Source organism: Dendrobium catenatum, unplaced genomic scaffold (assembly GCF_001605985.2).
Source record: "Dendrobium catenatum unplaced genomic scaffold, ASM160598v2 fragScaff_scaffold_627, whole genome shotgun sequence".
NCBI lineage: Eukaryota > Viridiplantae > Streptophyta > Magnoliopsida > Asparagales > Orchidaceae > Dendrobium > Dendrobium catenatum.
In genome coordinates, this window is record NW_021319089.1 from 1,972,769 (window position 1) to 1,996,026 (window position 23,258).

Consider the following 23,258-nt stretch of genomic DNA (forward strand, 5'->3'; position numbering starts at 1 on the left):
TTTCCAAATTTTTTTATAGAAAATGATTTATAAACAAAATAAAATAAGAATTTGATTTGGTGGACTGCAGTATTTTATGAAGTAAGAAGTAGATTTTATTCAAACAACATAAATGTACTTCGCGATTGATTAAACCTTTCAAACATTTCCTAACTTTGTCTTTCCAGAAAACATTAGACCAATTCGTCAACATCCTCTTCATTTACTGTTTCTACTTGGAATATAAGCATTTGTTTGAACTATTACTGGAATTTCTTCTCCCATAATTGGTTCAAATAATAATTGTACAATTTTGCAGTGGCTCCCAGCAGTGACCATTCAATCCTTTTTTAAAATGATTTTTTTTTGGGAAAAACCTTTTTAAAGTAGAAAAACGTGCTCAAATGCATGCGTTTGTCATTATATCATCATCGAAGTTTCAGAATGACTATTTTAGTGGAGTCCGGCCTAACTATAAAAACACTTCTGAGAGTTTACTTGCTGGTCAAGTACGTGAAATACTATTTTAAGATAGTGCCGAAAATTTTAAAAAATTCTTATTATACTAGCTCTAATTAAAGGAAGGCTATTGTATATATATATATATATATATTATACTTATTATAGGTTAACATGTCTTTTACCAATCAGAATTAATTAAATCTTTATATAGTCTTTCTTGCAAATACACACATGTCATATTCATCAAATGAGATATAACGATCTCTCAAAATTTTTAGAGAATATTATAGATCTCATGAATAGGAGAAATTATTCTGTGTGGAATCCAGTCATGCATAGCTCCATAGTCATGCATAGCTCTATATTCAGATTTCACACACAATAATTTTTCCATGAATAGGAGGATAAATCTATTGACAATCTCTTTAAATTTATGAAATTAGCATGTTTGATATATGTAAGACTACTTGCATCAATTAGACTCTAAATTTAGTGTATATTATCTGAAGTCAAATATAATCACAAGGGTGTATATATATATATATATTTGATACATGAGATATAAATTTAAGTTGAGTATTTAAGATTTTATGAACTATAATATCCGAAGAGAGTATTAACTCAAGGTATCATACATTATTCAAGGCATTTTTTTTTGGGGGTTAATTTTACCATTCTTCAACCCTAAAATTTTTATTTATTATTAATTTAGAAATCCTAAAAATAATAAAAGGAATCCCTTGAATTAACTTAACAATTTGATGCTGACTGCATAGGTAATAGGTTATAATCAAAATCATCAATTTCATAGTTTAGAAATCCATTGCAATAATATGAAATCATTTTTATGCTGCCTGTAGAGTTCTAATAAGGCCACCACTAAAAAAAAAAGTCACATGAGATTATCTCCAATTGAACTTCATACCACAGTATGTCGTCTGCCATTTGCTCCATTCAAACTCCAAATCACACGCCAAATTCTGGTAGGTGAATAGTTGGCGTTGGATTGTTCACCTACGCCAAAGAAATTTGATGCAGAATGTATCGAAGAAGAGCGTGAAAGAGGAGAAAAACACGCTAGAGATGGTTACCTTCGCATGAAACGTGCGAAAGAAGAAAAAAAATGACGTTCAATTGGAGAAGAATAACTGCATTATTGGGTGAAAAATAAGTTTTTTGATTGGAGATGCCCTGATATGTAACATATTGTTGGATCCACATGATTGAAATAATTAAAAAAAAAAAAGAAAAAGAAAAATGAATTACATAATATTACATGCTTCAGACTATCAATCACATGTTTTTCTTTGTTATATGGAAAATATCAAATGCATAACATAATTCAAATACATTTATGTTAAGAAATAGAAATTAAAATATTGGGCTGAACTAGATTTGGACCACAAATTATCTATAACGAATAATATTACAAATATGCAATATAATAATAATCTTGATTAAAAACACTCAACTCTTGTGTTATAATTCAACTAAAAAAGATGAATTCATTCTATATTTTTTTAGCTCAATCTAATTCATTTTAGTTTAGGGTTTAAAAAGTCTAATCCTGTTAGAGTTAAATATTAAAAAATGCTGCTAAACATCGCAAAGACGAATTATTCTCTGATCACAAAAACTCTTTTCGTACAGCTTGCCAATAAATCACCATTTTACCACAGAGCAGAATTACTTTGATACGCCATTTCAATAACCATCACCTATTATCCATAACCCATCATTCCATTCTATAACATTAACATTATGACAGTCCTTTACCGTCAAAATTCAGTCAGAAACGACTCATTAGTTTCCATTCAAGCTTAAATCAGAAGCTAAAATCAATTTAATTTTCAGTTAAATTTCAATCTTCAAGCAAATTATTAGTATTACAGCAAACACACATTATTTTGTACATTTGATCCAATCTCAAATTAGCAAAATTTAAATAGCGCTCGACTGAATCAGGGTTGGTCTGGCCCATTAGCCAGCATATTGGTATTCATTCAAACTCAATAGATGCCACTATTATCCAGTGATCTTCTAGCTGAGTGAGACAAGTTGACACATTAAATTTGCTCTTTTTCATTTCCTAATCAACAAAGTAAAATAATGATAATGATAATAAAAAAAAAAGATGAGATCCTAGAAAGAAAGTACTTGCACATCTATGATACTGGTATACACAACAAAACACATCTGCTTATTCTTTATAGAAAAATCAGGAAACACAAAATCGCAAAAGAGGTGCTAAATTTACCAAACTCTGCAAGCTCACAGTGGCAGATAGTAAATAATAGCAAAACAAAGTGATTACCAGCGGGAATCCCTAAAGGCTGAGGAAGTGCCACCAGATGCTGCTGGAGATGGTGAAGAAGCAGGAAGATGGGTTCCAGATACAGAAACTGTAGGAAAGCTTATTGAATGTCCATGCTGACCTGTAGGGGCAAAACGGGATGGGCTAGCCATCGAGCCAGCCATCAATGAGGTTGATGTAACCTGATGAGGTGCACTTCCACGAGGCACATGAACCTGCATAAAGTTGAATCCTACAAATGATATATTTTGAATTCACGAAGCTTTTATGTTTCTTAAGCAATGGTGCAGGCGAAAAAAAAAAATTTTTTTTTTGACGAGAGGAATTCAATTTCTGTCATCTTCTAACGTTTAATCGCTAGCATATAAACATGACAACGAATATATTTCAAAAGAATACTCAAATCACTCGAGTTTGTTGAAAGGAATGAACATTGGATTCAAAATCCTTTTATCAAGCAATACAAATATAGCACTACGAGATCAGAAGTCAAAATTCGATGAAAAGCTAAGAAGAAAGTAGAAGATACGCTCACTATTATGCTCTTAGCAATTACCGTATGGTGGAAAGGACCGTGTGATGTTTTGCCGATGGATGTTGTAGACGGAGATGTAATAGGCATAGGAGGCCATTGACGTGCTTGAATGCTGAAATTGCCAGCAGCATCCGATTCTCCTCCAACATCACCACCAAAGTTCACCTCTACACCAATTTTGGGTGGATTTCTTGCAGCATAATTCATTTCAGCTGAAGCTTCTGCTTGTAGAGGAACAGATGAGCGTGCAGGAGCCGACAGAATGCTCCTCCTTTTGATTTCCTCTTCAGCATTCAAAATCTGATCAGAAAAATCAGAATCACTACTAAATAATTTTTTTTTCTGTAGAACAAAGTCTATCACTGAAGTTTTGAGAATGAAATTCTTCAAATAAGAAAAGGTAGTTAACATTCACGTTTCGCAATTTGTACCAATTATCTTTTGAGGAGAAAGTATTCCAAAAACTATTTAAATTTTGATTAAAATATTCTTTTTTGCACACAAATGCCATAAGCCATCTTACGTAGGCACCATACACCTACCTTGGATCACTAAACGCAGAATGAGAAGACTTAAGAAAATTAGGACTATCATTCTTGCATTCGATAAAGGTGATGCCAAGCCTACAAGCGCATCAAAACCATTCTTCAAACATAAATAAAGAAGCAAAAGAAGCAAAAAAAAAAAAAAAAAAAAAAAAAAAAAAAAAAAAAAAAAAAAAAAAAAGTCTAAAGTCTAAATCTGGCATAAGCCAATACAATTTGGAATATTGAGTTCTTGAATGAAATAAGGTCATCAGTAAACTTGAAACAGAGAACATAAAGAAGCAGCAAAGCAAATTAAACAATTGCTCATGTTGAGTCACTGTGGCGATCAAATATGCATAAGCACAAAAAAATTACTCCTAAGTTAGTCCAGGCATGAAGAAGAAGACCATTTGGGATGAGCTAACAGCTATGATGCACGGACACGGACACGGCTTTTTTTGAAAATATAGGACACGAGTACGGCACGGACACGACAATACATTTTTTTATATAGTGTATATATATTAATATAATATCATATTAAAAATGTCAAACAATAATAAATGAATGACATGATAACTTGTCTAGCTTATAATATAAAATATTTTGTACAAAATATCTAGTACAACCATAAAAATATAAGCAAATAATAACTTACTACAACATCAAGCATTTAAGCTTCAACTACTAGGATTAGCTTTAAATGTTTGTTTTTTGCCTTCAATATCATCATCATTGAATATCACTACTTTCAACTCTGGTTCAATAAGAGAAAGATTTGTAATTGTGCAAAAATAGAGGAGATGAAAATATCTTCACTGCCAAAGAGAAAAAAAAATGAGAATATTCGATGAATGGGTATTAAATGCAGACGTTGATTTGGTGTTGTGGACATGAAATAAGAAATTTAGTTTAAATCTCGCCAAATATAAGAGGTTATATTTTTAAAAAATTATAAAATATTTAAGATAAGCGTGTCGGACACGCGTGTCCAATTTGTTTTTAATATTTTTTTAATCAGACACGTTTTTGGCGTGTCCGACACGTGTCGGAGGAGTGTCGGACGAGGGTCGTGTCGGACACGGTGTCAGACACTGCACGCCTCTTTGAGGAGAAGTGTCGGTGCATCATAGGCTAACAGCCATCAATGATAACTGAATCACCATCTTCAAACTAATTTTGCTATCCAGCAATGATCCAAGATCAAGAAATTGGACTTTTTTTATACAAGATCAAGTGTCCGATTTCATGCTTCTGTGATTTCCATGCCACAGTGATAAGACAAAGCAATAGTCCTTTAGAACCGTAATCATCAGATCGTCTCATGATTCATAATAATTTGATGCATCTTGGAAATAAAAACAGTAAAAAAACTAAGTAAAAATCACAGGAATACAAATATAGGGGTTGATTTTTTATTAATACTTCAACAATAATAAAAGATCCAATTGATCTACACTATTCAAGAGGTAGATCAGCTCTCCCATAAACTCTAGACACCACTAGAAAGTACTCCAAAATAAAACTACAGCAAACACAGGTTATCTCATGCCTTGCCCTAGAAAAAAACTCTCTTAAATAGCTCTAGCACACAATAACACAAATATAAAATTCCTAAACAACATAAACATAATTTAGGAAACCTTCCTAAACAACATAAACATAATTTATGAAACCTTCTTAAATAATTAAAACCTTCCTAAGCGTAATAAACATAATTAGGAAACCTTCCTAAACACTCCTCTTGATTTCTCTTCCTTCCATAATGCATGACAGCTCTCATGGACCTCACAAGGCTGGTCGAACCCTCCCCTTCACTCCTTTCCTGATTTCGCCCAGCCCCCTCCTATCGTAACATAATTCTTTCATCAATCTCAATGCTTCAATTCAAATTTAACTGTTCAATTCTATCATCTTTATCTAATGCTAATTTCCATGATCTCTATCATGGTTTATTGGTTTATAGTAATTTGATGCCTCTTGGAAGTAAAAAGAGCAAAGAAACTAAGTAGAAATTGCAAGAATACAAAGATAGGGTCAGATTTTTGATTAATACTTCAACAATAATGAAAAATACAATTGATCTACTATTCGAGAGGTAGATTATCTCTCCCATGAACCTTAGGCGCCACTAGGAAGCTCTCCAAAATAAAATTGCAACAAACACAAATTATCTCATGCCCTATCCAAAACAAAACTTTATATTAAATAGCCCTAGCACACAATGATACAAATAGAACATTCCTAAATAGCATAAACATAATTTAGGAAACTTTCCTAAATACAATAAATATAATTAGGAAACTTTCCTAAACATCATAAACATAATTTAGGAAAACTTCCTAAACAATTAAATCATTCCTAAGCACAATGAACATGATTAGGAAACCTTCATAAACAGCCCCCCTTGATTTCGCCTAGCCTTCTCCTGCCGTAACATAATTCTTCCATCAATCTCAACGCTTCAATTCAAATTTAATTGTTCAATTATATCATCTTTATCTAATGCTAATTTCCATGATCTCTATCGAGAGAAGGTTTTGTTGAGCCATTTCCATCATTTCCTTCAAATCTATTTATTGACTTGAGGATTGAAGCATTGTCCTGAAAAAATACTACTGAAGGCATATTCACTTGTTTTATTGAAAACATTACAACTTCAATACCTCTAGCAATTTCATAAAATTCCAATCATACAACAGTTTGACTATAGCACTTGAGATTGGTGGGAGAGTGACAACTTAAGATCATAAGCCTCATCAAGAATCCTATCTAATGAGATTATCATACTTTAACACTCTTGAAAGTTTGATTATAGCATTCCATCATCCCAAGAAAACTAGTGTAATGGCATCATAAAGGTCCCGCCACCTTGTCCATGAAAACCATAGTTGAACATCTAGTAGATAAACCAAATTAGACAAATTCACATCAGTAAATCATATAGTCAGGAATCTATTTCCCATGAGGAAGAAAGAGTAACGAGTTATAATGAATGACTGAGTGTGAAACAAGAAGCAACCTTTCCAAAACATAAACAGTTCCTTTTTTGCTCCCATAACTTTAATAGCCCAAATATGAGCAAATCCTTATTAATTTACCTAGGAGTCTATGAATTGATGATAAATTCAAGATTGGTTCATAAAAAATAAATAAATAAACTACTACTAATGATGCAGAACAAAAATGCAATTGGTAATTATCTTCCATGAGGAAAATACTTTAGAAGGACTTAGTTTATAATCAATTAAAAGTAACATTACCTTTATTATGTTGGCATAAGGTTTTTAAGCAAATTAAATTAAATTCGATGCATGGTCGTGCCCTACATGTATAATCCTAAAAATAATTTCAGCCTTCTCTCTCTCCTCATGCAAAGTTGACAACTCCCCTCCCTCTCTCTCTCTCTCTCTCTCTCTCTCTCTCTTTAAGTACTAAGTCTGTGGAAAAAAAGAGGAATTTTTATCCACATATTGCTTACCATATAAGCAGCAACACATGAAGACAGGAGCTTCGATAAAAAGGAAGAGTGATCACAGGTGGCAATAAAGCAACAAAAGCAAAACTCTCTAGATTGGAGGGAGTGAATGGGCCACTCACAAAAGGATATTCAAATCTCGAAACTAGGAAGCCATGTACAAATCCTTCCACACAAGTATTTTCATTTTATTTCAATGTATTGATATAGTAAAAGTTATATAAGAGTACTTTCTATACAAATTAGCTTTATTTCCACAACATTAGGACCCCACAAACACCTCTACCTCTCCCCTCTATAGTTATCCCCCCCTCTCTACTTTCTGCCAAACCTACTAAACTCCGCAAGGTGCTAGCTTACCATTATCCTCATATCCAAGCCAAAATACAACACAAAAGAGCAGTTTCCTTGTATAACCAACAACCTAAAAAAAATTAAAACTCCCCAAAAGCTATAAAATATATCAATTAGTTGCATAATATTCTAAACCTTTGATTTGGCATTCCACATTTTCCAGAAAACCAATTCTTCCATAATCAAGAAGCTCTTATTTCAAATTTTCCAAAAAATCTAATCACCCTTTTCCCCTCCCCATGCAAATTATTTTACCATCGCCTCATTTTGCAACCATGGCTAAATTTCCAACATATACCATGACTATATTAGTTTATTTATCATCTAGTCATCCATCTTTTCCAATGTTCTCTATCCACTTCTCTGTTTAAAATTGCACAATAAAAGGCGTGCCTCTGCGCAATTCTGTCCAAAAGCGCCTCGAGGCGCACGCAATTTGGGCACTGGTTGAGGCGTATGCCTCACCCTGTGTGAGGCGCGCCTCAATTGCGCAATTATGGGTGAGGTGTACACCTCATCCAAATGGTCCCACCTACTTAAAATGAGCCTTTTTTTTCCCTTATACCCGATCGGTCCAGGCATTTTGCGATTTTTCTCCGCCCGCAAGCCCCAGGAGAAAAGTTCAAGAATTATCATTTTTCTATGAATTTGTATGGCAAAACAAAAGAATTCAAAATAATTTAAAGGCCTTGGTTTGTAATCAATTAATAGTAACATTTTCTTATCATGTTGGCATATCATTTTCAGCTAAATAAATTAAATTAAATTCAATGCTTGGCTAAGCCCTACATGGATGATCCTTAAAGAATTTTAGCTTTTTTTTTTCTCTTCTCCTGCAAGTGTGGCATCTCCTCTCTATATTACCGTGACAATTCCATGCAAAATAAGGGGAAATTCAACCCTGTCATTTCTTCCTACAAAACTAGCACCACATGAAGATGGAAGATTAATAACATTGGGTAGAGGTCACAAGGGACAATAAAACAACCAAAGCAAAAATCTTTCATCATGGTTGCATATATTTTAAGAAGCTTTAAAAAGATATAAAAAGAATAAAACACTACACCTAGAGATAAGCTAGCAAGGATACTTGATCTCATGGACAACTAGGAATGCAAAAATTGTTCTCAACAGAATTAAAATTAACCTGTTTCAACATCTGCACAAGATAATGCTTTTTCTCATTTAGAACGTGTAACTTCTGCTCCAAATCTCTTTTTCCTTCTTCTTTTTCAAGAGCTAAATCTAACTTGCAGATTACCTGAAATAAAAGAAAAATATCAAAATCATTGAGTGAATATAAATGTATAAAATTACTTGGCATGTCAAGAATCAAGTTGTTATGACAAATGAAAATATACTAATTCGGATAGAGTTAAAAAAAAAGTTAAATTGGTTTTAGGATGGCTGTTTTTTTTAAGCAAAACAATGGCTAAAAAAAAAACAACTGAATATTAATTTTAGAGTTAAGGTTTAACAGTCGAAATAGAGAAGTCCGCCATGAAGTTGGTGTGATAAGAGGATAATATGAAGGCTTAAAGGTAAATTTTATAAAATCTAAACTAAGCCAATGAGTTCGTATGTACCTAAATATTGAATGGTAAGAAAATAATTGGTATCTTTGTTAAGTGTGACAAAAAACTGAGAATATTAAGATAGATGTGAGATAAGTAAGAAATATAAATTAATGAATAATTATATAAAAGAAGGGTTACAATGACATCAATTGAGATAAAATGATTTAAAATAGGCGTAAGTGGTATGAACATGTATAAAGAATGATAGAAAACACACATGTTAGATCAATTGGTAAAATTAGTATTAGATGACTAATTAGAAAGAAAAAGATACGGGCTTAAGATTACATGGATAGAAATTGCGCAAAATGATTTGTGAAGGATATATTTAACACCTCATACAACAATCAATCGAACAAATAAAAAATAAGGATTCAAAATGTCGACGCCACATAATTGGGATAAGACCAATGGTGAAGATGATGATAATAAACTAAAATTTGTTTCCAGGAAAATGGAATTTAATGCTTACGTTGAATGTGTTCTTTGCTATGAATGTTGCCATTTTCTAGAACCAATAAATTCAAGAGTACTTGCATAACAATAATAGATTTCTAATGTTGCTGGAAGAGTTTATTGAATAATAGCAACAATGAAGTTATCTAATACAAAATAGCATTTAAATTTCATATATTGCATGATAAAAACACTATACATTGCCGCAAAATCACAACGCTTGATATGTAAAATGCAAATGCTTCAATATAAATGAAATGGATTGCACTTGACATGGCAGATCATTGTAGGAATGAATAACATGGTTTTACACGGAAGATCAACCATAAAAGATCAGTTTGAAATACAAACTACAATAGCCTAGATTATTTGTTACTGTGCTAGCCTAAGAGTTACATTCCATAGAAAAAAAGGATAGTCTACGGGATAAATGATCCATATAAGACAATTCATCAAAAATTAATTGAAAATGCAATTAGATCATCACTTCTCATGACCATTCACCCACTAATACAAGATTGATTGCTTGCAACATCATAATGGTTTGCCACCGCTTATTTAATGATTATTGCAAGATTATAATACTAACTTCTATGCAAAATCCCAATTTTTTTGTAAAACAACAAAGAGAACTATTACAAAGAAAGTACATTTGGGCTTTAAATGACAAGAATATAGCCAAAACTAATAAATGGATCAATCACACCGGTGTAATAGAATCAATAAGCACCCTAGCTATTGTCTGTAAGAAAGGAAATATGATAAGGAAAAAGTTGATAGACAACACAGATGCATGAGCTCCTAGTGCATGTGCTTCATATCAATCTCAGCTGTTTCACAAGAAAATCCCACTCCGCAACTTACCCATAAGTCATACGAAATTCTTTGTAATGATACCGGAAGCAATATTTCTAAGCAACAAGTTATAAAATAATCACAGCCTCAAACCAAAAATGATTTCCCTTCTCTAAAAACCATGTTTATAAGAACTTCGCAAAAAAAAAACCTCTTAGAGCTTTTTGGCTACAAGTAGGATTTTTCGAACGACGCAATTTACCAAAGCCTGAATTTAATCAATAATGAAGCTGAAATGAGATTTATCAAAACAGATTTAAAGTATTAAAATTCTATTTGGCAGGATTTAAGATAACTCTTACTTAAATCCTGTCTAAAACAGGATTCCAATTTCCAAGTAGTCCCTTAAAGAAACCGCTCTATATACCATACAACAGCAGCAAACATATTACCCAGAGCTACTTTACATTAACACAGAGAACTTAAAGAGCTTAAAAACAAGATGGTCACGAATCCTCAGCAAGAACCAAATGGAAACCAACCTTAATGAAAAAATGGATTAAAGAAAGTAAAAATGCAAATTTACCAGTTAAGCATAACAAATAAAATAAAATAAAATCAATAAATAAGCCAAATGAGACAAAAATGACCAGATAATTCGCCTTCAACGACCAACACAGCCAAATTATACGTCACCTGCTCCTTCCTATCGCCCTCATCCATTGAATCTACACCCTCCAGAGCCATACGATCCTCAGTGATGGCAACGATCCCCTTGCAATCGTTCAATGCCGATCCGCTCGGTTCCGAAAAGGAAACGCAGTTGATCGGGTCTTCTTTATGGCATCCGGCCTTGTCCATGTCGTCATGCTTCTCATTACTCACTCTAGGGTTAGGCTTACAATTAGGGTTATTTAAGGATGAGAATTGTGCAATAGCTAGGTTTCGCTTGCGGAGAAGGTGACGGAACTGGGCGAGGGAAATGGCGCGCGGCGGCATCAGCCACCGGCGGGGAATGTCAGCGACGCGGTGGAGATTACCTCGGTAGAGAGAGAGCGCCCCCATCGCTTCTCACCTCTTCCACCAAAAACTCAGGTTCTCTGCCATAAACTTTGTTCTTGGATTATAATAAGAGAATAAGATGACTTTATGTCTTTTTGTTTTTTTTGGGGTTTTTACATCCGTACCACTTTATAACATCTATTTTTACATATTTGACACTCTAAATTTTAATATTCATATTTACCACCTAAACACAATTCTATCATCATATATACCACTCCGTCCATTCCATCGCTCACGACGTTATCCCTTTCTCTCGAACAGGTTTCACCGTGAGTCTTCCCTTCTCCCTCCCGCGAGTTTTCCCTTTCCAGTCCCTAGGTCGAACAGCTCCAGGGTTACCTCGCGAGCAGAAGGCGTTGCCCTCGTCTGGTCAGATTGCTCCACATTTGCTTGCCCTCCATGAGTTTCGTGAGTATTTTGACCTAAACCACCGCCGAAGGTAAAGTTCTTCGTATTGCTCCGTCTGTGCCGAAGTTTTCTACATTTTTTCCACAAATGAACTCTTAGCTGCCGAAGCACCGTCTGTGCCGAAGTTTTCTTCAATTTTTTTCGCAAATGAACTAATTGTTGCCGAAGCTCTGCCTGTGGCCAAGTTTTCTACCTTTTTTTCGCAAATGAACTCATTGCTGCTGAACTTTTCTACAATTTTTTTTTCTAATGGATTATCCATGAATTTTGACATTTTTTTACTTTGACAGATTCTACAAAACTTCTCCAATGACTTCAATGAATTCTTCAGCTAGGGACAGAACACAACAGCAATCACCCCGACCCAACGACGCATGTTGAATTTAGAATTAATGTATAACATAGGCTTCAATGCCGCGATGGTGATTTTTGGTGCCATTGCGCTCAAAGGCTAATGCCTCAATGCTCACAATTTTAGTGTCACAGTGCTCTAATTTAAATAGGAATCCAAACATTTCATTTTAAAATATGTTTTCATATTTTGGATTGTTATAAAGGTTTATTTAGTTGAAAATATTCAATTTACCTGCATTTTAAACACTTTATGTTACATTTGAATAAAAAGAAATGTAATAAATTTTTAAGGAATTTGAAAAGTGCAAAATCTCATATTTTTTGTGTTTGTAAATTGTTTAAATAGCCAGATTTCAAATGCTTCATTCATTGTTCATTTTCACCTCCACCACACCTATTGCCCCTCGTCAGTGTCCCTCATGCATCATCAAATAAATTCAAAATATTTTGATATATTTCTTTATTCATCAATTAAAAAAGTCATGCATTTTACTTTATAATTTTAGAGGAATTTAAATACATGCCAATTTTTTTTATATATTTACATATGTAACTTCTGAACTTTTATATTTAATTATATATCATTTTAGTATCTAAATTTCATCAATAAATCAAAATGAGTATTTTATTTTAAATAAGTTAGTATTAATGATATTTTAATGTAACTTAAAATTTTAAATATTATATAAATAAATATATATAAGTTTTTTGGTATGTAAATCCTTCATAAATTTGCATTGAATATTTAAAAAAGATCTAAATGTTCTTACAAAATGACTAATTTAACATATATTTAAAATGTCAAAAGGATTAAATTAATATTTTTATATAAAAGAAGACTATTTTGATCATTTGGAAAAAAAGAATCAATTCCATCGTTTATTCAATAATTTTTTTTTTGACATTTAGACAAATTAAATCAAACTCATACATATATCACATATACAAGACTCAAATCCAATACCTCTTTGTTGATAGTCAAAACTCCCAACCAATAGAATAAGGTGAGCTGTGTCATCTAACAACCCCTAAATCATTTTTGGGCTAGGCCAAAATTAGAGTTGAAGTAATACATGAGCTTCTCTTCAAATAATGAGAAATTATTGTGTAGAGTCCGGACGGAAAGAACCATTCGAACTGTAAGTATACACATATTATGTACATGTGTACACAGTGTTTTGTCACATATATGCACACACACTATAAAACTAAAGTAGACTGCAAAAAAGTAAACAAAGAAGAAGAATAATAGAGAGTGAAGTAGAGAAATAGAAATTCATTTCTATTGATTTATGTATTCAACGCTTACAACCTTATTGTAGCTTTATGTATTTATAAAAGAATGTGTGTTAAGCTTTACAGGTGTAATGCTATTATTGGTTGAGTTTGTTATGGTTAGGAGGCATTTATGATTGCTCCACATGGGTCTGTTGAGCTATAATGGAGGAGGATACTCTTACCCCCCCTCAAACTAATGGTAAAGGCTAAATGGTTAGTTTGGTTCAAAGTAGATGATAGCATGGTGAGGGTAGTGGTTTAGTGAGAATGTCTACAATTTAATCAACAATGTTGATGGCACTAACCGAAGCTCCTTGGACTGAATGTGATCATGAATGAAGTTAAAATCCACGTCTATGTCTTTGGTATGGGCATGGAACACTAGATTGTTTGCCAAAGCGATTGCATATGTATTATCATAATATATGTCTATCACTTGAGCCTGTGGAAGGTTAAATCTGAGAGAAGACGACAGATCCAAATTATGTCTGCTGCAACTACTGCCAAGGATAGAATATTCCTCCTCGATGGAGGAGCGAGCTACGATTTGTTGCCTCTTGATTATCCAAGAGATGATGGTGTCACCTAGGAAATAACAGTAGCCTAAGGTGGAGCTTCTGGTGTCAAGATCGGTAGCCCAATCAGCATCAGAGTAGGCTGTTAGGTAGAGAGAGGAAGGTGATATGGGTAGGCCAAAGTGTAAGGTTCCTTTGATGTAGCGAAGTAGACATTTCTATAGATGATAGTGGGTGGGTGATGGAGAATGCATATGTTGGCATAAGTTATTAACAACAAAGAATATGTAGGTTGGGTGATTGTTAGATATTGGAGAGATCCTATAAGGTGACGGTAGGTGGTTTGGTTGTGGAAGAAGAGATAATACGGAGGATCAAGATGTGGTTTGGTGGTAGATGTAATGCCCCAAAATCTAAATTGGAAGAATTTTATTTTAATCTTTTAATAAACAACATCCAGAACTATCTAATATCATATATTAGTAATAAACAATAAAATAGATTATATAATTCAAAACATTAATTTGCACATCTATATTTATTCCCAAAAATCATATACAATACTCATGATTTATACAATCGTCTCATAGTATAGGGGTTGGCTAACGAGTTATAATTGTCCATGCTGACATTCTGTAGGATAAAGTTGATGATTATGATATAGAATTTGAATGCTAAGAAAATTTGTGGGGATGCCAAGATTTTTAATGGAGAATTGACTATTGATAGAGGAAATTTTGTTAAGGAGAGATAATTGTTGTTAGTCAGAAGAATAACATCCACATAGATTAGGAAATAGGCTTGATTTGAGTTTTGTTTGAGTGTGAAAAGAGAGGGATTGGCTGAGCTATTTTGAAAGCCAAGGGAGAAGAGATGGGTAGAAAATGTTTGGAATCATTGACGTGGGGCTTGTTTGAGGCCATAAATAGACTTTTGTAGTAGAAAAACATGGTTGGGAAAGGTGTTGTCTTCAAAACCAAGAGGTTGACACATGTAAATGATGTCATGTAGAGAGCTGTGAAGAAACACATTTGTGTTATCAAGTTGTTGAATGGGCCATTCATAGGTGACGACAATTGTGAAAAGTACTCAAATGGATGGGAATTTAGCAACAGGGTTGAATGTTTCATGGTAGTTGGGCCATATTCTTGGTGGTTACCTTGTGCAACAATCCGAGCCTTGTATTAGGCTATTAATCCATCGACATTTCATTTTTTTACGAATGTCCAATGAGAGTCAAGGACGAGTTGATTGGATGGTGGAGGGACGAGAAGCCAGGTGCCTTGTTGTTGAAGAGCTAGAAATTCAGATGCCATGGTTGGTCTCTAATACTGATGTTTGGATGCTTTTCCATAAATGGTAGGATAAGAAGTAATTGTGGTATGAAGGTCAAGAATTTGGCGGGGTTTAAGGGTGCCCATTTGAGATCATGAGGGAGGAGAGGATAGCATGCACATCCATAGATTTTGAGATGTTCATACTTGGGGATTTTGTGAAAGAGAAGTTGATATGGAGAGATATTGGAGATGGTTGTCGACTATAGCAGGTTGATAAGGTATACAATAGTAAGGAGAGTATCAAGCCACAAATGATAGGGAAGATGAGCTGTATGTAGAAGGGTTCGTGTTGTCTCGATGATGTGACGATGCTTTCTTTCTGCGAGACTATTTTATTTTGGGGTATATGGACAACTAATTTGATGTTGGATGCCATGAGTTTGGAGGTAATTTTTAGCTTATGGTTAATATATTCAGTGCCGCCGTCACTTTGTAGATATTTTATTTTGAGAGAGAATTGATTTTCTATGGCAACATGAAATTTGACAAAGGTAGAGAAGATATCAGGCTTGTGCATTAAAGGGAAAACCCATGTAAAATGAGAAGAATCATCTATAAATGAGACATATTATTTAAAGTCTTGTATTGATGGAAAAGGGGTCGGACCCCATACATCTGTGTGTATAACCTCTAGAGGTTTGTAGGTGTGGTTAATAGATCTAGAGAAAGAGAGTTTGTGACCTTTAGAGGTCTTACATAAAGAGCAGATATAAGAGGAAGAAGGGCCAGCTAAAGATCTATTATATTTGGAGATAGTTGCTAGAGCTTGCTAATGCAGATGTCTCAAGCGATGGTGCCACCGAAGTGAGGCTGGAATGATGGCGAAACATGTAGTAGTGGGTTGAGGACCGACGGAGTGGGATGAGATGCGGTAGAGTCCGTCACATCAGGTTCCTAAGATAATGATGGAATTTTCCATCCATTCCTTTATTTGAAAGACAAAAGAACAAAAAATGATAGATAAATTATTATCTTTTGCTAGAGTGGAGACGGCTGCTATATTGCCGACTAAGGACTTGATGGAGGTGAGATACTAAATCATGGTGGGTTGGCCCAAGGAGATGTTGTGCAACTCATTCTTGAGTTGAATGACCCATGACCAATTCGTAGCATGTAGGAGACACTCGAGTGTTTTCGAAATGTCGGCGCAAGAATCAAGGTTGAGGACGTAGGGAAGGATGGATGGGGAAAGGGTGTAGCATAATGCTACGGCCATATTGTGATCAATGAGTATCTACTGAGTAAACAAAAGATTCGGCCGGGAGGTCCCATCTTACTGGATGATAAGACGTGGAGGTGCAATTGCTGATTGGTCTAGGAAGGAGACATAGTTGTTTGCTTGGAACAGCTTGAGGATCTATGATTTCCACGATGGGTAGTTATCGCTAGAGAGTGTGATGAGAATTATGTTTCTGATGTTGGAGATGAGAAATTTTAGGGAAGATGGGATGGTGGGATTGTTCGAAATGTCCACACCCATGTGGGAGGAGGGAGACGATTCCATGGCAGGGAATTGGCTGTGAGCCGAAATGCTCTGATACAATGTAAAACTAAAACAGACTGCATAAATGGAAACAAAGAAAAGAATAGAGTGAAGCAGAGAAATGGAAATTCGTTTATGTATTCAGCGCTTATAACCTTATTGTAGCTTTATGTATTTATACAGGAATGCGTCCGTTAAGCTTTACAGGTGTGTAATGGTATTATTGGTTGAGTTTGTTATGGCTGGGAGGCATTGATGGTTCCTCCACATGGATCTGTTGATATGTAGTGGAGCAGAATGCTTTTACACACTATATACAATAATTTCTCAAACAATAACGCTTCTCCAGCTACAATTGGACTGTGGGCTTATAGGGCCGAGAAGCCCGCCCACAGGAAGCCGCTCGGAAGAGGAAGGCGGCCGCATCCCAGTTAATTAGTGATTCGAGTTCTCTGACAGCGGCATTTCTTGAACAGCTCCAGCATCGGCAAAAGCATCTCCTCTCTTGCGCATTAGCACGAGGTGGAGCAGCTTCCTCCTTGCCTCGTACATTGGATTGGATTCGACAAGGCACCCGCGGTCATAAGCTTCCCTAAGGAATACTGCGTGCCTTCCTCCCCTGGTGGATATATAGAAGATGCCCGGGTGGTCCAGGAAAAGATCGCGGATATTGAAATCGATGCCGAAGGATTTCCGAAAAAGGCTAATCTTCTCCACCTCCACCAACTTCTCGACCGTCAAGTTTAGGAACTCATGAACGATCGCCACTGCTCGTTTCTCTAAAGCCCTCTTCCGGCCAAGGTTGCCACTGGCGGAAGGAGGGGGTTCATATGGGCAAGGGTAAGGTAGGCGTTGCCACTCTTTGAGGCAAGCTCAGAATCTCTTTGTCAGCCGCATGCCTGGTGGGAAGGTCTGCTTGAACCCAAAGCAGATCTCTGCTTCATCGCCAGTGGATTTTGAACAATTCTGATTGTGATATGCTAAATGGCATAGGCGCCAGGCGTCAACAGCGGGTACGACAACAGGGGCGAGGTTTGGGAGAGCAACAATGTGTGTGTTGGGCTCGCGAGGGTTTCTGGAGAGGGAGAAAAGCGAGGGATTGCTTGCGATGACCGAATCCTCAAAGTCTTGTGGGAGACCAAGCTCATATTTGACGCGGATGAGAGCGCGGAGGGGGAGGGAGCGGGAGTTTGAAAGAGCTAGGAGGCGAGTGATGCGCTCCATGGCATATAGGGCACGTTCTGCGAAAAAATAGCCAGCGATTGATGCAATCAGAGTGGAATTTGTGCTAGGTATTTTTCCGGCATATAGGGCACCCTGATCGCATCAATCGTTGGCTTTTTTTTCGTAGAACGTGCCCTATATGCCGGTCGATCTAATTTAGAGGCGGCGCTAGACGAGGCTGATGCAAGGGCAATCCAGGAGGTTCTCACCGGGGAAGGAGAGGATGAAGGTCAGTGCAGTGGATCTCAGGGTATAATTTGTGGCCACATACCGTTAACAGCCGAACAACATCATTGCCGGCATAATCATCGAGGCACACCGCGCACTCGGTTACGCGCCTCTCCGGCAACAACAGTCTGGCCTTACTTTGGGGTAGCAGAGGAAACGCCAAAATTATGGCTGCATTTAATCCAACCTCAGTGATCCTTGTTTGCATATCGTGGCCGCCATCGCCGTCGTCTCCTTCATCACCGCAGTCGCCGCTGTCGCTTCCGTCGGGAAAAAAAAATTGAAAAACGAGGAAAACGATTATGGCGAGGAAGATGGAGAAAATAATGAGAAAGGAAGCTGCTGACGAATTGGTCGCCAGCATTGAGGATGTCTGAGGATTAAGGCCTGGAGAATTGAGATTGCAAAGGTCGAATGTTTCTGTGACCTATATATTAAAGTTATCCATTACCTTGGGCATATCTGCTCTCCTTAAAAGCGGCGAATTGCCTCCGGTCACCTGACATGTGGACATCCAATTCAGAGAGACCACCTCACCTGGATGCACTGGGCCCCGATATTTTTGAGTGACAAGGCATGTTTTTATTTGTGTTCGGATGAATCCGGACACTAGACACAATAATTTTCTCTTAAAAGCCTTCATTCTAAATGGGTTGAGGGTGGAATTTTAAGAAATGAGGCGTTATAGAAAGAGGGGCTGGGTGCGTGGGACTTGGGTGGTGGTGCCTACGTGAGTTCTATTATGAGCCAAATTTTGGTGCTTTAAGTTTTTTTATTAGAGTTTTTTTTGTTTTTTCAAAATTTATGATTTTAATTTCAATATCTATTTTTTTTTCTTATCAATTAAATTAAGCTGCCACTTTCAGCAAACTGTCACTACCATGGTTGGCCGCAACTATCATAGTTGGCCACCACAGTATGTCACTATCAGTCTATCACTATTTGCCCATCGATTATCACTGCCCTGTCATCGACCACCACAAACATCCCCTTAAGAGGATTTGCTTTCAAAGTTTTGGGTGATGCTAAACATCTTCATAAGTTAATATATTTTTTATATTTCATAAATTTTGTATGACTGATCTAAGAAGTGTATGATACTTAGGAGATTGAGAAAAATCATATTTTTACACTATCAAAAATCAGATCCTATCGCATCATTTTTTTGCAGCGGTTTCAAAATAGCTGTCAAAACCTGTTATTTGCAACGAATTTTGCATGCTATTGCAACGGCTGATCTAATTTACTTTAATAATTATTTTGATAAGTACACTAAATTGATTTCTAAGTTGGAAGCTTCGAGATTAGTGTTAATAGTGAACTACATTGGCTGATCTAATTTACTTTAAAACATTGAGATTGGTACTGATGAACATGCATTTTTCTATAGTTAAAAATTTTTAAACATGTAATGGTCAAAGGATCTATTTTCACTAATATATTTTAAATGTGGGTTCCATTTAAGAAAGGTTTAGCTTTTTGTAGAAATCAACTTTTTAATGCAAAATTTTTTAAAAATAATGAAAAAATAATGACCAAATGTAAAATATGATTGTGATCATCTAAAAAGAAAATAGTAAGAAAGCTATTACGTACAAACAAAACTTTGATATAATACTTTATAGTTATTTTCTTATAATTTTTATAGCATTAGATTTGGATTGTCTCCCTTCTTTTTGGGTGTTCTGCCTTGAGCACCATAGAATGTACCTAGGATTTCTTGTACTTGGGCTTAGCAGGGACCTTGAGCTTTTAGGTTTTTTAATTTTTTGGATTGTGGCTCTTTTGAGCGGTGGTAAAGCTCGAGGTCCCTTTAAGGACCTTGTAATTTTGATTTTATATTAACGCGTAGGCCCTCGGTGGGTTTCCCCTTTAAAAAAAAACATTAGATTTCAAGTTAATAACGCGTAGGCCCTCGGTGGCCATTCATATCACATTGCTAGAGTGAAGCAAGAATCAAACATATCCAAACCTTCTCAAGAACTCTCTCTCCAAAATAACTCATCATTTAACGACTAAATGAGTATAACAAAGTTAAGCAATAGATACCAAGTTTGAAAACATTTTCAACCATGGGCGGAGGCAGGGTGGGGCACTGGGGGCATGTGCCCCCATTGGCCGGATGATGATTTTTTTTTTCCCATAATTTTTTTCATATGCAAGCCGTGAATGCAAAAAAATGCTGAAAACCATTCCATTGAGCTCTCTCTCTCTCTCTCTCTCTCTCTCTCTCTCTCTCCCCTCCATCCGTAGCTTTATTTTTTTTGCAACTAAAGCTAAAATCCACTCCCTTGTACATACAAAAACCCAAGAGCCCTTTAAACAATAAATTTTTAGTATTTTTTTTTCATTCTTTTTTCTAAAAATGTTTCAATTTTATTTTTAGGATTCTATTTTAACTTGTGAAAATTAAATTAAATTAAAAAATTACTAGTAAAATTTATTTGAGTTAAAATAATTTTATAAATTTAAATGAAAAATTTTCATATAGTTTGTGTTTATTTTTTTCACTTGAGCAAATTTTAATTTTTTCTATGAAAAATATTTTCAATTTGTCTAATCATTTTTTATTATTTATTGATTATCATTCAAATGATAGGGATATAGTGAGAAGAATATATTTATTAAGGGGACATTATCAGCCCCCAATTTACAAATTCCTACAAACACAAGTTAGAAATAAATTACATTGATTTAAAACCGATGCTGCTGGTCCTAAAATTTTTTTAATATTTATTATTTACTGATATATACAATGCATTTTGATTCAAATTCCAGCTTTATTTATTAGGTTGAAAAAAATAGTAATTGAATTTAGATTGTTTACCATGTGAAATTTTTTTATGTTCATTTTTTCTTTGAGAGCCCTACTTCTTTGATGCATGGATATTTTCAAAATACTTTTAGTATTCATCATAATTATAATTTTTCTTGATTCGAACTCAAACAAATTATATCATTGTCTGGATATCAACTCATTTAATTGGTAAAAATCTCAAAAGTTATTGTTAAGATTTAAAATTTAAATTCCATCTATATTAAATATATATTAAATCTATGATATATTTAGTAGCATTGACAATGAATTGACTATTGTACAACAATTTCAAAAAAATGAAGATTCAATAGGATAAATTATAGATAATATATAAGTTTTTATTTTATCATATATTTTATCTTTTTATAATGAAACTAATGATTTAAAAAAAATTAAAATTGTTAATGCGGGTTCCAAGCCTAGATGAAAGAAGCTTAGGATTTTTCTTTACATCAATGATTTGTGCCGCAACATCAAAAAAATCCTGGCTCCGCCCCTGTTTCCAACAAATCTCAAAATCAAGGATTTTTTTTTTTTTTTTAGAATTTTTGTTTCGAAGCAATATAATTATACAACTCAACGATAAAATAAGACTCAAGTTCATTGTGTAAATATGGTTTGCCAAGAGACTATCACTTGCACAAAATTTGCCTCATTTCTTAATGGACATTAACACAAACACCTCATATGCATACTTTGATAAAAAATAAGATATCCTTCCATGACTTCTCACAACTTCTACATATATGAACTTCCACTATCATGTGATTTAAACCATAAACAAATGCAAACTCTATATGCAATGAACTCATTTCCAAATAATATAAGTCAACATATAAATTTCATCTATATCTTATGAAACTATCCATGGCTAACAATAACCATTATCACCACTCAAGAGAGTTAGGACACCATTTGAGAACCAAGTAGAGATAACAAAACTAAACAACAACAAATGGTGATGCATACATTTTCCAACCCATTGCAACAACAAACTAAGCCTTTTTTTTCAATATATTGAAGAAGACATAACCATTGGACTAGGAAGGAAGAAGGGAAGAAGAAGAGGAAGAAATAGGGAGAAAGGAAGGGGAAGAAGTAAAGAAGAAGAAGATAAGAAGAAGAGAAGAAGAAGAAGAAGAAGAAGAAGAAGGGGGGAAGAAATTACCTGCCCTAAACAAGATGAAGAGGAGGCGTCGGCTGGGCTCGGTCCGTGCAAATAATAGGCCACGGGACTCGGCGTCGAGTTCGGCTACAGTGAAACTCGTCGAGGCTGGGTCGGTCGAAGGAGGAGGAGGCAGAGGAGCTTAGGCCTAGGCTTTGACGTGAACAGGGGAGTCGAGAGAGGAGAAGCTTTCGGTCCCTGCTGGAGCACGCGAACGCCTGGAGTCCAGAGAGTGAGAGGGAGGATATGCCTAAGCTAGCCGAACAAAAGGCTTCTGTTCCCTCCTCTACAGCCCGCTGAGCTGAACATCTGCCCGCCTTCTGCTTCTCCCATCCATGGAATCGGAACCCTGCCAGCTGCCGCTCGATCCTTGTTAAAAGGAATTCCAAACTTACCGCTAAAGGAAGGTGTTACGCGACTGAACTGTCTGAGCTGTGGCAGGTTCCGTATTTCGGGAAGATCGGAGCCGTCGGCTCAAATTTCCGATCTGATATGAGATCCAAATTCATAAAAAAGTAAGTTGGGATTTAAATAGAATTAATTTGAGCTCATTTTTATCAAATTTGAGCTCAAATTGAACTTAATCTGGCTCAAATTAAATAGAATCGAGTCCAATGCTGCTCGACTACACTAATTTAATGAAATTAGACTCAACTTAACTTCGATCTAACTTGAATGGGACTCAACGAGACTCAACTAGCCCAATCAGACACACTTGTTGACCTCATTGTTCGAGATCAATTTCCCTGGTATCGACTCTAGCACCTAGGTCTTCGTAGCTTAGTGTAGACGTCACTCATAGGATTTCCTTTAGATGGATACCTAGTGACGTAACACTGACTCGGCTTTCCAACTTAACCTCACAATTTGATCCAACTAAACTCAAAATCAACTCGTCTCAAATTT

The 23,258-nt window shown here is 35.3% G+C and overlaps 1 protein-coding gene and 1 pseudogene across 1 annotated transcript; both read right to left on the reverse strand.

Annotated features, from left to right (window-relative positions):
• Positions 1 to 2,212: 2,212 nt before the first annotated feature.
• Positions 2,213 to 11,605, reverse strand: LOC110100992. The gene is made up of 5 exons (XM_020828724.2): positions 11,174 to 11,605; positions 8,797 to 8,910; positions 3,312 to 3,590; positions 2,756 to 2,970; positions 2,213 to 2,530 (listed from the first exon to the last, which is right to left on the reverse strand). The coding sequence occupies exons 1-5, from the start codon at positions 11,540 to 11,542 to the stop codon at positions 2,524 to 2,526; spliced, it is 984 nt and encodes a 327-aa protein (XP_020684383.1). The 5' UTR covers positions 11,543 to 11,605; the 3' UTR covers positions 2,213 to 2,523.
• A 5,696-nt stretch (positions 11,606 to 17,301) lies between these two features.
• LOC110100989 lies at positions 17,302 to 18,875 on the reverse strand (annotated as a pseudogene).
• Between the last annotated feature and the right edge of the window lie 4,383 nt (positions 18,876 to 23,258).